This window comes from Medicago sativa, chromosome 6 (assembly GCF_051527215.1).
Source record: "Medicago sativa cultivar Bolivia chromosome 6, Bolivia_mono, whole genome shotgun sequence".
Taxonomy (NCBI): domain Eukaryota; kingdom Viridiplantae; phylum Streptophyta; class Magnoliopsida; order Fabales; family Fabaceae; genus Medicago; species Medicago sativa.
This window is the reverse complement of record NC_140754.1, coordinates 38,992,870-39,010,935: the sequence shown is the minus strand read 5'-3', so window position 1 is coordinate 39,010,935 and position 18,066 is coordinate 38,992,870. Positions and strand designations below refer to the sequence as shown.

The 18,066-nt window shown below is 33.5% G+C and overlaps 1 protein-coding gene and 1 non-coding gene across 3 annotated transcripts; one reads left to right on the top strand and one right to left on the bottom strand.

The window, feature by feature from the left end:
* The first annotated feature begins 278 nt into the window (after nt 1–278).
* On the top strand, nt 279–11,432 carry LOC146915038 (protein DETOXIFICATION 35-like). 2 transcript variants are annotated; one of them, XR_015014468.1, is made up of 7 exons: nt 279–586; nt 6,881–7,506; nt 7,827–7,883; nt 8,412–8,667; nt 9,138–9,256; nt 9,954–10,040; nt 11,224–11,432. XR_015014468.1 is itself a non-coding variant. In XM_085717595.1 (7 exons), exons 1-7 carry the CDS (start codon nt 329–331, stop codon nt 11,287–11,289), a joined length of 1,452 nt encoding a protein of 483 aa, XP_085573721.1. In that variant the 5' UTR covers nt 279–328; the 3' UTR covers nt 11,290–11,432. The 2 variants fall into 2 exon arrangements, 1 of the variants encoding a protein (XP_085573721.1); XM_085717595.1 differs by having other exon boundaries at nt 8,412–8,650.
* A 5,685-nt stretch (nt 11,433–17,117) lies between these two features.
* On the bottom strand, nt 17,118–17,224 carry LOC146915037 (small nucleolar RNA R71). The gene has a single exon (XR_015017185.1). It is a non-coding gene; the product is annotated as a small nucleolar RNA R71 (small nucleolar RNA).
* Between the last annotated feature and the right edge of the window lie 842 nt (nt 17,225–18,066).

Sequence of the window (18,066 nt, the reverse complement as noted above, 5' to 3'; positions counted from 1 at the left end):
ATTGTCCTTACCAACTGAGTTAAACTCACGAGGACTTTCGAGGGTTTTCTACTAATTACACAATTTGTACCATAGAGATAGTACAACCGAATCATTCAATCATGTTGATAATGACTTTTCATGTCGAGTCCCCACTTTGACTTTAAAGGACAAAAATCATTAATAACAAGCAACCAACAGAAATAAAGACCATGCAATTACATTTCCCTAAACACAAAATCTTACGCAATACTACTAGTCTTATCTACATAAATAATACTCCATTGAGTAGGAGTATTAGTCTTAAAGTCTTATCTATATCAATTTGTGGAGTAGAATCTAAACTGATATGGAAACACCATTGCTGACCAAAAGATTTACTTCAGAAAATGATTACTTGGAAGTGAAAACTTTGAAGGATGTTAAACATGTTTTGTGGAGTGAGACAGTGAAGATATGGAAGATAGCACTTCCAGTGGCTTTGTGTTCACTGTTTCAGTACCTTACAAACACTTCAACTTCCATCTATGCTGGTCATCTTGGAGATATTGAACTCTCTTCTTTCTCTCTGTATCAAAGTATCCTCAATTGCATCTATTCTTTGCTGGTTAGTTTGCACTTTCCTCATCTCTCTTATTCATCCAAAGATTTGAATTAGGAGTTAAAACCAACTTTTAGAAATTTTTCTAAATTTTAACTAAGTAGTTTGAGATTTGTTTAATTGCAAATTATACCCTTACCCAAGGGTATGTATGGGAGGGGTTCTTGGAGTTTTTAGACGGATAACTTTAAATCATATATCTAAAGAAAATTAAAGAATCACATTATAAATTACCATATAATATTTAAATCGCACTTAATTAATTTTAAAAATATTTTATAATGTCGGTAATTAAAAGAGAAAAGCAAATCTTTCTCTCTCATCCAAAACCCTCCATCCGAATATACTCATATCAATGGATGGGATGAGAGTAGAGATATTTTAATTATGTTATTCTTGGTTATAAAAGGAACTAGGAGACAGAATCTAGTGGAAGGAAACATACTTTAACTCTCAGTCTAAATATACTCATATCACATTTTGAAACTATATATATAATATTTACTTTAACATTTAATATAAGGATATTATAGTACTAAAATTGACTCATGAGAAATTTGAAAATTGACTCATGAGAACTAGGAGACTAGTCTAAGTATTTAAAAATTGGATTTTTTATCGTTTGTAAATTTGCACATGCTAAAAAATTTATAATAATAAGTTTGTTTCCAAACTTGTGTATTTTTCATTAAATATATAATTTTTTAATAATTAATTGTTGTTTTTCAATAAAAAAAATTGCTACTTTTAATTCCTTTAACATGTATTACAATATTTCACATGTTTGACAAACCCTTAAAAATTTATAACCTATTTTCTCTATTAATATTGAAACCGTGCTGAAGTTGATTCATGAGAAATTTTGCTCCCCTTCTAATTTTTCATTGTGATCCCTCCTATCAAAAACTATATAGAGAAAATTGATGTTAGCAAGAAAGAGTGAAAAATCAATTGACTGCTTCAGTGAGATGGTTCGTATGAAGCAGGAGGGATAAAAATCGTAGTGATATAAGAAAGAGAGCAAAAGAGTATTCATGAGGTGAAACTCGTTATTAAACATAATGATTGATTCAAACATGAGTACGGATACAATGGGCCTTATTTATAGAAAGAATTAAGCTAATTAACTCTGTAACCTCTTAAACTACGCACTAAACTAACTAATTCTAGTTGAATATGTATGTCGTAAGAATGGTTCAAGTGTCTTTCAACCTAACTAGAAGTTTTGTGTTCGAATTTAAGTCTAGGAACTCATCAAGGTTTAAACTCATGAGGGAGATCTTTATTGCCCATCGTGGTTATATCCAGATCTCGGAATTAGTTTATACAGTTGCGTGCAGATGATATTTGATTAAAAAAAGTAAATAAAGGCTAGAAATTTTCATTTTCACACGTGATGACAAATAGTATTTAATTATTCTCATTATTAGGGGTGGGAAAATAGATCAACCCATCCACCCAGCCCATTTTGGTTGCTACTTTTGTTGGAATTAATTAACAGTTAAGTCACATTCAGTTATTCTAAGTAGACTATCTAAGTGATGAGTCCGTCGGGATGTGGTAACTTAATCAGTTTGTCAAGTTGCACATGCTGGTCACACTGTGATCCTTACGTGCGGGGTCTATCCCTCCACCTGTTGAGTTACACCTATTGGTCACACGGTGATCCTTACGTGTGGGGTCTTACTCCCTCAGGGGTAATTGAAACATAAACTTAAGTTGGCGTACCTAAATTACCAAGGTATGGTGGCTAGTGTTCCTAAATGTTTTCCCATCTATGAATTTTAGGAATACATAACACACTCTCCCTCTCGGTAGTTCTACAAATGGGCAACCCTATCAACGTTTACCTTATCAATGTGCGAGGCGAATGGAGTTACTGGACTGATTTAAGTCATGAAGACGCTTGTTTTCTTAATTACTAACTAGTTACATCCTAGGTTCAACATATTTTACTCAATATTAGTAATGTCACCTACTAAGTACTTATTACCAGGGTCAACTCACTTTCGGTATCGTTCGCAAGCTACTAATTAATTACTTTCTAGATAGACAAATATAATATCAATATTAGGTCCTATCACTACCTAAGTGCCTAAACTTGGGTTGCGCTCCAGAGGAGACAAATCTTACGCACTACAGTAAAACTAAATAGAAAATAAAAAATAACTAAATAAACAACTTTAAATAAAATAATTATCCAACAAATAAAATAGAGGTTCATCTTAGAAACCTAGCCTAAAAAGATTTAGTTACCATGGTAACTAAAAACAAATTACAAAAAAAAAAAAAATACCCTAGAAAAACTCGGAGAGGAGAGAAAAACTCCTTTTGAAAAGCTCCTAGTGCACGCTTTCCTCTTGAACTGCTTTAGTTCTGAACGAGAAATTGTGAACGAGGAATGTAGTATTTTTAGGGAGAGTTTCTACCTGAAGATGGGCCCAAAAACCAGGCTTTTCCCACAACTAAGTAGGAAAAAACAGTTTTGACCCGCACTATTCAGTGCCCGGGGTGTACACCTCTTGCCCTAGGCGCATGAGTGTGCAATGTAAACCATGCCCTAGGCACATGACATGCTCTATGCATATGGATCATGCCCTATGTGTATGGATCATGCCCTAGGTGCATGCCTTAGGCGCATGTGAGTGTGTACCAGGCCTATTTCTCTGTTTTTCCGTCCTTTTGGGTGTTTGCTTCCATATAAGATGTCTTGGGACCTGTGAACAAAATTTCTCCCTCTGTAAAGTCTTACGAGGCCTCTTGAATCTTCATTCTTGATCTTCCCAAGGTCTTCACCAATCTTCATATGTTCTTGCTTTTCCGATTTGCATGATTTCTTGGTGAATTACATCAAAAACACCATAGAATTGCGATGTTTCAGGAAGAATATAATTACAGACTCAAATATAGAAAACTGTACAAATGTCCCGAAATCATAGGCAATTGTTCTAATACTCCTCTATTTTGTTGGTAAAATCTACTAAAAATGACTAAAAAACATGCTAAGAATAACGTAAGATGACCTGTCATCACAACCCCAAACTTAAACTGTTTCTTGTCCTCAAGTAATGAAAGAAAAACATACTATATTCTTTCCATTTTTTCACAAAAAACATATCTTTTCGGAGTTGTTCTCGGATCATTGATGACATGTCATATTACGTTATTCTTAGCATGTTTTTCAGTTATGTTCATTAGGTTTTAACAGCAAAAAGGAGGAGCATTAGAACGATTGCATATGATTTTGAAACTTTTGTGTTGTTTTCTATATTTGAGTATGTAATTCTAGTTTTCCCGAAACATAGCAATTTTAGGGGTTTTTTGAAGTAATTCACGAAGAAATCATGCAAATCGTCAAATCAAGAACATCCGAAGATTTTTGAAGACTTTGGGAAGACCAAGAATGAAGATTCAAGAGGCCTCAGGAGACTTTAAAGCAGGAGGAATTCTGTTCCCAAGTTCCTAGGCAAGTTATTTGAAGACGAACACCTAAAACGGAAAAGCAGAGAAACTGGGCCCATGAAGCTGTGCCATGCGCCTAGGGCATGGTTTTTGCAAGCCATGCGCCTAGGGCATATCCATGAGCCTAGGGCATGGTTTTGGCTACTCTCACATGCGCCTAGAGCACGGTGCATGTGCCCCGAGCATCCAAAATGTGTTGGGCGCAAGCGTCTTTTCCTGCTTTTTTGTGGGTAAATCCCACATTTTAAGCCCAAAACCCAGTTAGAAACTCTCACTATAAATACCAGCCTTCCTCATTAAGAATTTCTCGTTCAGAACTAAAGCAGTTCAAGAGTATGGAAATTATAGAGCTTCAGATGAGTTTCTATCTTCTTTTTGATTTTCTAGGGTATGTTTTTATCTTTAGTAATTTGTTTTTAGTTACCATGTGTAACTAATTCTTTTTAGGTTAGAGTTCTAAGATGAATCTCTATTTATTATTGTTGGATATTTATTTAATTTAATGTTATTTATATTTTATTTATCTTTTCGCTATTAAGTTTTATTATGAATTTAGTTTATTTCTGTAGTAGCACAACCTTAGATTGGATAACATGGCCTAATATTGATATTACTATCTTGATTCTTATATCTTGATATTTATATATTGCTATTAATATATATCTATCTAGGAAGTAATTAGTTAAGGTTAAGGGTGGATATATTTGGGATAGTAGGCTAACAAAGAAACTTGGAGTTAGACTATCAACCTAGGGATTCCTACTAAACATTGATGAACTGACAACCTTCCTTACTTGATTCAGACAAGATGGGTACTAAGTTGAACTATTTATCTTTTTGAACAAAATAAATAAATATTTTTTAAGAGACCAAATTTTTTGATATTTTTAGGCTCTTTGATTTTTTTTTTCCTATTTTGTTTGGTGTACACCCATGGTAATCTACCTTTTTTTTCATTTTTTTTTTTAGAAATAAGTTCTACTGATACCCGATCCCAAACTTAAAATGTTGCTAATTCCAAAGAGCAAACATAAGCTTAGCTTCAAACCATACCAAGTCATAATAATATTCTATCTAACTCCAAGAGAAATCAAATAGGTTGCATTTAAGGCATTATTCGTCACTTCGTAACAACAAAAGAAATTTGCAGCTGGAAGCTCAAAGTGGATTCACAAAGGATAATAAAAATATAAAAAGGTGGCTTGAAAGTCTCAAAGTACCAAAGAAAAATTGTCTCATGCGTAATATAAAATGACCGATAGTTCTTAAAGAACGACCGCAAATTCAAGCAAAAATAGCATCCATATGGTACACTCATGATAAAAAGAATTGATAGTAGTAGAATGGATTGAAAATATTTGGCTATAAATCTCACCAGTTATCCTCAGATCATGCTTCATAAATTATTTGTTGTAACTGTACTATATTTACCTCTTCAAACACCGTTCGAACCATACCTTTCAATTCCCACTCCATATCATCCTTATTAGAAACATACCTTTAAACAAAGAACTCAATAACCTCTCTTACTCTTCCTCCCCCATTTTTCTCGCTCACCGCTCCCATTCCTTACCATCATCATATAAGTTTGTTTCTCCTCCTTACTCCCGCCATTACCAACTGTCATCCTCCTCACAACACTCTCCTCCATGTTAACCTTCTTTTTCCCTCCTCCACCGCAATCACACCTTCACCCACAATTTTGTCCCTCCCCTCTCCCTACCTTCATTTCCTCTTCCTTATCCTTCCCTACACTATTTTGAATGGCTACCTTACTATCACGTCCAAAACATGCCAATCTAACCCACACCTCATACTTGCCAAACAGAACATTATTCAACATTGCCTCCAATTTGCGTTCATCCATCACCTTACCAAAGAGAACAAAGCAAAAAATTTGTCCTTGAATATTCTTCTTCGTAGTCACGTAAACATCAGACAAAATGCCACAAACCTCAAACCCTTTTCACAACATAACATAAGGTATATTTGTAAAGGAGAATGAAATTGTATCTTTTTCACATTGAACATAAGCAAACGCCTTCGACTCCTCCTGTTTCTGTGTAACAACTGAGTTAACTTGATGTTAATCATGATCGTCCATGTGCACCAAACTGTGCCACACATCCCACTTCTTCCACAAACATTTACTCTTATTTCAAACATTGTAAGAATCATTAGAGAGTTGAGACTGAAAAATAACTTTTCCTGACCAGAAGAGTGTTTCTATAAATTATGTTGTTGAATTTGTCAATTATGTTGTTTAATTTGTTGGTGGTGTTGGATTTCTCTCATAACTTTGTCTTTTATAACAACAACATTAAAAAACAAATCTGGATTAAAAAATATTTTTATTTGTTTGATGGGGCCAGTCCACCAACTCGTCAACTCGCCACTTAGAGATGCGAGGTGGGAATTTGAACTATATCAACTAAATTAACCTGGCTCATTTCGTCCCATTTTTGGTCGGGCTTAAGCGGAGTGATCCGGCCCGCTTTGCCATCCTTGATTAGTATATGATAAGTTAGTCTTTGAAGTTGTAAAATAGTATGGGTTGGGACATTGATGGTATATTGAGAAAGAGGTTCAGGATTCGAACTTTGTTGCTAACAAGTTCTCATATAGTCTAACAAATTAACCAATAACATTTGTTTATAAAATATATATGTTGTATAACCCACTTGAGTTGGTCTAGTAGTACTGACTTGGGATCTGGAGCTTGCTCCTCCTCAAGGTCTCATGTTCGATTCTCTTCAGTGTCAATTTAGGTGGGTTAATTTAGCTTCTTCAAAAATATATATATATATGTTGAACTAAATTTCACATGTAAAATTGCAGTTTGGTATGTCAACTGCCATAGCAACACTGTGTGGCCAAGCTTATGGTGCAGGGCAATTTCAAAATGCTGGTATTTATGTTCAAAGATCATGTATTATACTCTTCACCACTTGTATACTCCTCTTGCCTATTAATATATATGCAACTCCAATCTTAAAATTTCTTGGCCAAGAACAAGAAATAGCTGGCCTTGCTGGCAAATATGCTATTCTTATAACTCCATACATGTTTTCCATTGCTATCAATTTACCCATCCAGAAATTTCTTCAAGCACAAAGTGAAGTTAAAGTTATTATGTACATAGCAATTGTAATATTGCTAATACAAAATGGTCTACTTTATATCTTCATCAGTGTATTTGATTGGGGAATAACTGGCTTAGCTATGGCAAGTAATATCACAGGATGGGGATTTGCTATTGCTCAACTAATTTATGCCATTGGTTGGTGTAAAGAAGGATGGAATGGATTGTCTTGGATGGCATTTAGGGAATTATGGGAATTTACTAAGCTAAGTTTGGGTTCATCTGTAATGATCTGTTTAGAACAGTGGTATACTACAATCATTATCCTTCTTGCTGGCTACCTTGATAATCCTGTGATTGCTCTTGGTTCCTATTCAATTTGGTAAGAATAAGATAATAATTTTTTTTTCTGTCTAGTTACACTTTAATTTGCCATTGATATACTCTTGTTAGTTTAATTTTGATATATTATGAATAAAATGTTACATTGTCAATAAATCACAATCAATCATACTTGACTTTTTAGAAGTAATTATGATTCTTTTTTAAAAAAAGCAATTATGATTAAAATTAAATATTTTTAATCATTTGACAATTATATTTTAAAATAGTTTAATTTTAAAAATATTTTTATTTTTTACATTAATTTCAAAATATCTTGGTTTATTGGTTTTCTTCAAATTTTAACTTTTATATTTTTAGCCTTAATATTCAGGGTTGGAACGCCATGCTGCTTCTTGGACTAAGTACAGCACTAAGGTGAGTGACTATAAACTAACGTATATATTAGAGTAGGAGTTGTACATTGTAAACCTAGATATTTATTTAATTAGTATTTAAGATATTTATTACAATTCTTTTTTAAACTTACTTGTAATTTTGCATAATGTTTATGTATTAGAATGTTATACTATTCTCATTTTTGTCACAATTTCTCAAAAACCTATTTAAAAATGATTTCAAGAACTATAAAATAAAAAGTAATTAGCTATTTTTTAGTATATCATTACTTATCTTCAACCAAATTTAACTAAAATAGCACTATAACTATTTTACAACTGTTATTAAGGAAATTTGAACTTCTCTCCTTGATGCTACATGACAAAACTATTACCCTAAGTTGACACATTATAATCATAGGCACCTTTTATTCTAAAAGAAATAATTAAAATTTAAAATGAAATAAGATTTTATAAGATGTTGATTTTGATTATATAGTTTTCCATATATTTTTCTCAATACTCCAACTAATTATTGATTGATGATTTGATTCTAATGCCTTGCAAGTGTTCGTGTCTCTAATACACTTGGAATGTCACATCCAAGAGCATCTAAGTACTCTTTCTTGGTGGCAATGTCTCAGTCTCTTCTCATTGGAACCATTTTCATGACTGTTATTTTCTTGAGTAAAGAAAAGTTTGCCTTCATCTTTACCAACAGTGATGATTTGATACATGCTGCAAGTGAATTAGCATACCTTCTTGGTATAACCATGGTTATCAACAGTGTTTCACAAACTATTACAGGTGATTTACTTGGTTTCGTGAGTAGAAATATTTTGTCATAATTTCACTTTTGGTCTCTATTTTATCAATCTCATTAAAATAATGTTGTTTTTAAAATTGAACATTTTGGACCCTCAATTTTTACATCTATTACAATTTTGGTAATAAGTAATAACATTGATTTTTTGCCCAAAAGAAAGGTGAAACTCGCTCCCATAAGTATTTCTGCTAAGATTTAAATTCGGGTTTTAAATCACAATTTTTTAGACCTAAAATCACCCCTTTTCTTTTGATGGTTAAAGGTATGGATTGATACCATAACTTTGATGCATAACATTACTTTGAAGGATTGGAAAATTCAATTAAAAAAATTATTTTATTTGCGTGATTAAACAAGAGACCAAAAATTGCTACTAAACCTTTGATGCATACCATAACATATAAGCCTTCATTCTCAAGAGTGATACACCGTTATTTAAAGTATAATAACTTTTATAAGAATATTTAGGTGTGGTCATTGGATGTGGATGGCAAGTTATGGTTGGTTACATAAACTTGGCATGTTATTATATTGTTGGACTCCCTATTGGAATTTTCCTTGGATTCAACCAGCATTTGGGGGTGAAGGTATAAAGTTATTCTTGCTCTAAATTGTATATTCCCAAAATCATTAAAGTTGTTTATATTTCTATTATAAGTTTTTATGTGAAGTCTTTTACGTCTTACAAAATTGGTTTGTAATATGTTGAGTGTTACACTTTAAAATCTTCTTTCAAATTTTATCTATTTTCATTGTAATACTTGAATTTTTCTAACATATACACTTACTCGCGCTAAACACTATTAAGCTTGCCGAGATAATATGGTAGTTGACCCGAATCAAAAGATCATATTAAGTTTTTGTATTAAAACCAACTCATTTTTACAAAACTGATCTTTAAGGTGAGAAAGTCAGTCCCTTTAAAAAAAACGGTGAGTAAGTCAGTTTTTATAAACTCTTTTAAAGTTGAAATCTTATCTCATTCAATATGTGATTTGTATTATTCTTAATCACATATCTAAGAGCATTTGATAGAATGATCCAAATATCTTTTAGTTTAATCAGAGTCTTAGAATCTCCTAGAGTCCTAAATATGTTGGTTAAAACTTGTAGTGGTTGCCTATTTGGCATCATTTATCTACCCAAAAAAAGTGCTTCTGTTTAGAATATTTACATTTAAATTTGACATTCTACCTTTACTATGCTTGGAAAAGCACTATGGCTATGTGCAACTTATTTTATATATGATTTCCTTTCTTACAAATTTACATATATGTGTTATAGGGTCTTTGGGGAGGCACAATGTGCGGCAATATTCTTCAGATTTTAGTCCTCGTAGTCATTATATATAAGACCAACTGGACCAATGAGGTAATTATGTTCAACTATTTTCAATCCAAGTTTTGCAAAGAATTCTTTGTTTTCTGATTATTCTCTCGGAACTTTCGAACAATATGAGTTAAAATCTTCTCTATTTTACAAAATAAATGAAAGATTGTATTTGAAAAAAGATAGATACAAAAAATAGATAATAAATCATATAATCAAGTGGATCTCTCGATGATTAATTATTCTTAAATCTTTTGTAATTTATTTTTGTCTATCTTTTTCTAAATGAAATTATTTTGAGAAATAAAGAGGACCTTAATCAGACCGACAAGATAAACTATCACCACTACATGTTCAATTTTTAAACGGTTTAAACAATATTTTTTTTATTTTTATCAAATAGTTTAGTGACTAGAACTCACCCATTTTAAATGTGTAGTTGTGGGGTGTTCGGAGTTCGAAGCTCTACCCCTCCATATAGTATGCAACACGGGTTTAAATCCTCTCCATTTATAACTTTTTCCATTTGGAAAGATAGAGACACATAAAAAGTAAAAAATAATTAACGATGGTGGGACTCACTTACTGGTAGAACTCATCATTTAATTTTTATGTCTATCTCTTTCTAAATTGCGTCTGTCAATTTGTTGATCTGGTGCGTGCATATATATTTGTTTTATAGCAACAAATAAACTTTAGTCAAAAGCATAAAATTTTGGTTCTAATCCCGGTAATATTTGTCAATTGATGTATGTTTTAGGGTTTATAATATATAGATCGTCTAAAAAATAAAAAATTTAACCCACTATAATTTGAACTTTGGGCTTTCAGAGAGCAAACACTTTAAGGTATTCTACCTGCTTATACTCTTTATACTAGGGCTCCCAAATTAATGACTCAAGAACTCAAATTTAGATTCTTTTTTAGTAGAGCTATTTTGCAACTCTTCTTACACTTTGTTGGTAGATCACATATTTTTTACCATTTGAGATGTAGTTACGAGATTATGTCAAATTCACCTACATTTCATGGATTAAAACTAAACTAAATACTTTAAACCATTGTATTGATGTTTTCTGAGTTTTAGATGTACATACTCGAGTTTGGCAATATTGCACTTTTTAATCATAAATTTCAATCCTAAAGTATTTGTTGCTATTTTTCTCCAAAAAAAAATTATTTGTTGCTATTTTATTTTATAGTTTATATGGAATATAAACTGCAGGTAGAGCAAACAGCTAATCGCATGAGAATTTGGAGCTCTAACAAAGTTCAAAAGGACATCACTTGAAATGTCGCGTGGCAAGACCTTTTCTATTACGGACTTAAAAATTATTGTAAAAAAAAAATTAATGAAATAGAAATTTTCAGTTTTTTCTAATGGAATCATATCATATATTAGAGGAAACTCAATTTGAAGAAGTTTCAACTTTCCCTTCCTTGTCTCATTTAAACTCTATAATGGTGAGTTCGTTTGTTATAGGTTTTTTTTAGAGGTTGTTATAGCTTAAAGATAAAAAATTCTAAAATAGTGAGTTTGTTTGTATCTTTAAAAAAAACTCTAAAAAATTATATTTAATCATTTACCAAAAAATCTCCACCATTCATCTAGAAACCCTATCACTTACTACTTTTCATTAGAGTTGGATATCGGTTGGTTTCGGTCGGAAATCGATCCCAAATTCTCAATCCGCACGAACCCATTGGTTGGTAACCATAGGGTCATTTTTGTAACATTCCAATTTTCAGGATATTATTATTATTATTTATTTATTTGTTTGATGTGTTTGAATTGTTGAGTTAATTGGTTTTTATTAGAAATAGAGGAATTAAGGGTATTTTGGTAATTTAAGAGTGAAGGGTGTTTTAGTGATTTAGAAGTTAATGAATATTTAATGAGGATAGTAGTAACTTTGAGGAATTAATAGAATAGAAGTAATTGGTAAAAATGAGACTTAAGTGAAGTGAAATGAGTAGTGTTATTTTTATGAGTAAGAAAAATGACTAAGCCCAGTAGGAGATAAGTGAACCAAGCTCAATTGGTGTAAGTATATAAGAGAGTTAGTAGTCACAAATTAGGGTTGAGAAATCATTTGGTAAGTTTATACTCAGAGGCACAAGAGAGAGAATAGAGCATGTGAGAAGAGAAAGAGGAGAAAGAAGATCTAAATAGGAAAAAGAAGAGGAAGCTAGAAGGACTAAAATGAAGAGGTAAATTGGAGCTTATAATCTAGCTTATTTGGATTTAGAGGTAAGAGGGAATGTTATTTTTACCATCTAGAACTTATGAGCAATTGTGTGGTTTTGGGTCATGTGTGCTCTTGCATTTTCATGAAATTGTTGTTGATTTAAGTTGAATTTCATACTCCATTAATTGTGGTTATTTTATATGTGAAGAGTGATAAAAACATGTTGTTGTTGCATGAAAATCTATGTTTGAGTATGATAAGTTGGTGATTATGAGTTTTTACCTTGATTGCTTGAAAACCATGAAGTTGTTGATGAATGTTGCTCAATCTATGTTTTATCTCTTTGTTATAGCATTGGGTATGTGTATGTGATGGAGTTATGTGGTTGATGACTGTTATTATGTTTTGGTATGAATTGTTATGTGAAATTGGATTTTTAAGTGACAAGTTGTTTTGGAGGATAACTAAGTCAATTTGATGTTGAAAAGAAGTGGAATTAAATTGATTTATGTTAAATTGATGTATAAGTGATTGGGTATAAGTAGTTGGATAATTTGGGTCGAGTTTGGCGTGTTTGGGATCAAAAAATGGAGTCGAAAAGTGATTTTTTCGTGTTCAAAACAGAGAAACAAAACTGCACAGGCCCTGCCTGGAGAAAACGCACGATTGAGCGCCACCTGAGCACGGACCGTAAGTTTTGTTCTAGTGTGTGTTTCGGAAAAACGCACGGCCGTGCGTTTTTAAGCACGACCATGCGTTTTTCCTTGGGTGTCCAAACTTCAATTTTTTTTTTTTTTGCTTTTAAAGTGTATCCAAGGCATGTATATGGGTCCCAAACCCCTAAACTTGATTAATAGAATTTTAATTAAAATGTGTGGAAGTAATTAGCCTAACTTATGATGGATGTGGATTGGTTTATGAGTAAGGTGTAAAAATAGACGAACTCATGATAATAATATACGAACTATAGGAATAATGAATTATGGCATGTTAGCTTGTAGTTGATTATATGATAATGATAAGGTGATGATATTAGGCTGAATTGATTAATGATATGCGAAGAAAATATTAGTTAATTAAGTGTAAGTGACAAAGGGTTTGATTATGCGAATTGGCTAAACGAAGAAATGTTGTTTATTAATGTTGGAGTGATAAACATGATGATGAGATAATAATGTGAATATTATGATATATGATTGTTTTGGTGATGATGAATTGTTGATGTATGGATGTATTGATTTGACGATGCAATGATGTGTTAGTGGTCAAATATTATATAATGGTGTGAGTTATATAATGAAGAGTTTTACGTTGTTGTGCATTGTCTTGTAATCATGAATATGAGAATCACGATGATGAGGGATTAATCCAGTAACATAACTCTGAATTATCCAAATATGTAAAGATGAAGGATCACTCAGTTACATAACTTTGATATCCAAAATTATACCACATGCATATAGAGTCGTATAGAGCATTGCATGGATATGAGTTTATGTGAGGGTCGTGTATTTGATTATGTGAACCTATGTGGAGATGTGTACGACTATATGTGTCCATGTTATAATTGTGTAATTGTGATGATCATGATGAAGTGTGAATGATGTATTATTCGACTTGTTGATAAAATGATGATGTGAATACTTGTTATGTTGTGTGATGATGATTTGAGAAATTTTATGCATATTTGATTAATTGGCTGAGAATGCATGTAATTATAGTATTTTAGAAAAATGAATATGTGTATTGATAAATAATATTTGAATCCTAAAATGTTATGCTTGCGTTCATCTATTCTTTATGTTGAATGTATATCTTATCCTATAGTGGCTTTTGGTAGCCTACATCCTCGTGGTTTAGACGTGCAGGTTGAGGACGCTTGGTCGGCGTGAGTTCCCGAGGAAGGCTTGATGATTACTCATCCTTTCTATGCGTTTATATTTGGTATTTTTATCGCAGTGCTCTGATTAGGATGTCGGGAGTCTTATTTATTTAATAGATTTTATGTTCGTGGAACCTTTGAGTTCTTTATGAGATGTATGCTATGATTATGTTGATATGTGATTGTTTTGGATTAATGATGACGTAGCACCTTGACTTCAGTGTGTATATGTTGATTTATTTATTAAATATTGTATGTGGGGTTAGGTGTTACAATTTTTGCCCAAATTCCCACTCGGTGCCGGTTAAGTCGGATTAAGCGGATAATCGGGTGGCTTCACTCCGTTAATTTTAAGAATGGTCAATTTGAATTCAGCGTATTAATTTTTTTAACATTCCAAAGGATAAACAATTTCAGTACAGACCGATAATAATTCTAAAATTGGATTCATGGTGCTTGAGATTATGGTACAGTACCATAAACAAATGTTCTCTTATGATGCTTGAGATTCATGTTCTATTAAGTTTTGCTTTGAATCATGTGGTGAAACGAAAGAGATGATGATTGGGAGAGAAGATGAAACGGTTCAACAAAAAGGAAGGGAGAAGAACACAAAATCTTGAGTTAAGAACGTGAGTTCAGAAGAATAAGTGGTTTTGCTTGATATTTGAAGTTTAGAGATGATGATATAACAGGAAAAGAGAATGGATAATGATTTCCGGAAAGGATACAGATGGATATAATGAGGGGAGACACAAGCAGCGGTTGTATTGTTATTGTAAAATGAGTTGGGTTTTTCTTCTCTTTCTCTTTAACTTAGGTTATATATACTGGGCTATTCTTGAAATGGGCTTCCATCTATATTGGGCCAGTATGCAAGATAAGTTTAGCCTTTGGTAGCTGAATGTATCGGTCGGTTGTGGTTTTTGATGGGTTGGATCTGCCCACTCGAAATCGACAAGTACAAACAAAACAAACAAATTTCTTCAACCCTGCTCAAACCGGTTTAACATTTAACTTGACTGATGCGGTTTGGGCCACGCAGGTAAGGAAGTTTGGCCCCGTTTCTCGGTTTTCTAACCAGCCCTACTTTTCATTAGACACATCTCCCTTCCTTTAATCACTTTTCACGGATCAACACTGATGACATGCTGTCATTACGTAATTTTTAGGACTTATTTTGACATTTTGATAGAGTTCTAAGCAACATTAAGTGTCCAGGAGCAGTTAAAAGCATCAAATATGGAAGAACTGGAAGAAGCCAATCGTACTGCGATTTGCTAATCGCAATACGATTTCTTGAAGTCAGAGAGCATGTTTTTTGAGGAGTTGGATCGCAATACGATCCATGCCATCGTGATACGATTTCAAGAAGGGCTTTAAAGGAAATTAGGGTTCAAAGAGACCATCGTGGTACGATTTCTAAATCGTGGTGCGATTTTGGGCGATCCAGAAGTTGCCTATTTAAGCTGAAGTCACTCTCAAACATAGGAGTACGATTTTGGAGAGCTAAAGTGCGATTTTAACACCCAGAAGGCTGCAGCGGAGAGGATTTCATCATCTCTAACCCAGTTTATGTATGTTTTAATTCTTTCATTGATTATGCTATTTGTAAACTCAATTATGAGTAGCTAAATCTCTTAGAGATTAGGTCGGAGATGAACCTATGTAACCCTAATTGATATTATGTTGCTGTGAAACTCTATTGTTTATTAATGAATTTCTAGTCTTTATTCAATTCAATTGTTCTTAATGCTTTTTATATCCTGATCAAATATAAACATGATTTCGTGAGATCGAATGACTACTGACCATAGCTTTCGACTTAGACCTAATTAAATTGTTCTGATAAACATGGTTAGTCTAGGAATAGATAATCGTTTGTTAGTGATATTAGGTTAACGTTCATAAAACCTTCAAGGATTATTAGACCACCTAAGGAATTAGGGGCTGTAGTTTAAGAAGAGGGTCCTAACTCAAGGGATTGATTAGGGCTAATTTGTTAACTATCGTGAAACTAGAAAATCATTAGTAATAATAGGTGCAGTAACCAATTAGGGGAAACATAGAGGATTCGAAGACCTGATCTCACTTCTCTCCATATTTTCTTAATCAAATCTTATTCTTTTATTTGATTTCATAAAATCAAACCCAATCTACTGCCTAGTGGCAAACAAAAATAAACTTTTATACATCCTATTTTTATAACGCGATTGAATTATTGAAGTTAAAAACAGTCCTCGTGGGATAGATATTTTTACTACTTCGATAGTATTTGGTGCACTTGCCAGAGATCTATCAAGTTTTTGGCGCCGTTGCCGGGGACTGTTGAATTATTTCAACAAGGCAATTACGTTATAATTTAGGGTTTTTGCAATTTACTTTTCTGTTTTTAATTTTTATTTTTCTGTTTTCATATTCACTTGATTACTTTGCGTTGTGCAGTGCTACTAAGGTATTTTGCTGTTTATGCGAGGTAAACAGAGCTCACACGACTTAGAATACGATCCGGAAATTGAAAGGACTGCTAGAGCACTTCGGAAAGCCGTCCGATCACAAAGGTTAGCTCAGTCCGTTCCACCGGGTGTTCGAGAACAAGTACCGGAGCAACTCTCAAGTGAATCTGAAACAATCTCTTCTCCTAAATCTGCAACTATGGAAGGAGAAGGAGTTGTACCACCGAGACCTAAGCTTGGAGACTACGGGTTAGCCACTCATCGCGGTCAACTGACCCACACTTTTCAACCAGCTAACCCCGTAGCGTTCGACATCAAGACAACTGTCCTCAACGGTTTGAGGGACAAGCAATTCGATGGGACTGAAGCTATGAGTCCTCATGAACACTTGAGCCGTTTTGCTGAAACCTGCGAGTTTTGTGTGCAACCAGCCACCGTGACTGAAGCACAAAACAAGCTAAGGCTATTTCCTTTCACCTTGACGGGAAGAGCAAAAGATTGGTTGCTAACAATTCCAAACGGGACTGTCCAAACATGGGAAGAGTTAGAGCTGAAGTTCTTGGAGAAATACTTCCCTATGTCTAAGTATTGGGACAAGAAGATGGAGATCTCTAACTTCAAGCAAGGAGAAGGTGAATCATTGTATGATGCTTGGGAGCGATTCAATTTGCTTCTCAAGAGATGCCCTAATCATGAGTTCACCGAGAAGCAATACCTCCAAATCTTCACTGAGGGGGTAACACCAAACACTCGAATGTTCTTAGATGCTTCCGCGGGAGGTAGTCTCAAGAGCAAAACTGATCATGAAGTCCAAGCTTTGATAGAAAACATGGCTGGAAATGAGTATCGTGCTGAAGCTAAGAAGAAAGAAAGAGGAGTGTTTGGAGTAAGTGAGCAAACTGCTATCCTTGCTAACCAAGCAGCGATGAACAAACAAATTGAAGCTCTAACTAAGGAGTTTCAAGGCTTCACTTTGGCCCATAAACAACAACAAGTAGCTGCAATCAAGTGTGACTTATGTGGTGAAGAACATCCCAACGGTGAATGTGTTCCAGAAGGGTCAAATGAAGAAGCTAACTTCATGGGAGGTTATCAAAGGCAGAATCAATACTACAATTCAGGCATTAATAAGCATCCAAATCTAAGCTACTCAAACAACAATGCTTTGAACTCTCAGATGCTCACTCCTCCTCAACAACAACAAAGGAAGCCATCAGCTCTTGAGGAAACTATGATGAATTTTATGAAGATGACTCAAGGCAACTTTGAGGAGATGAAGAAGAGTCAAGAAGCTGAAAGAAAGAACAATGAAGCTTCTAGGAAGATGCTTGAAACTCAACTGGGGCAATTAGCTAAGCAATTGGCTGAACAAAGTAAAGGCGGATTCTCAGGTAACACTAAAGATAACCCTAAGAATGAGTCTTGTAATGCTATTGAATTGAGGAGCAAAAAGGTTTTGACACCTTTAGTTCCAAAAGCTCCAAAGAAGGTTGATGATGTAGTTGAGGTAGAAGAGGATGATGTAGTTGAAAAAAGTGATG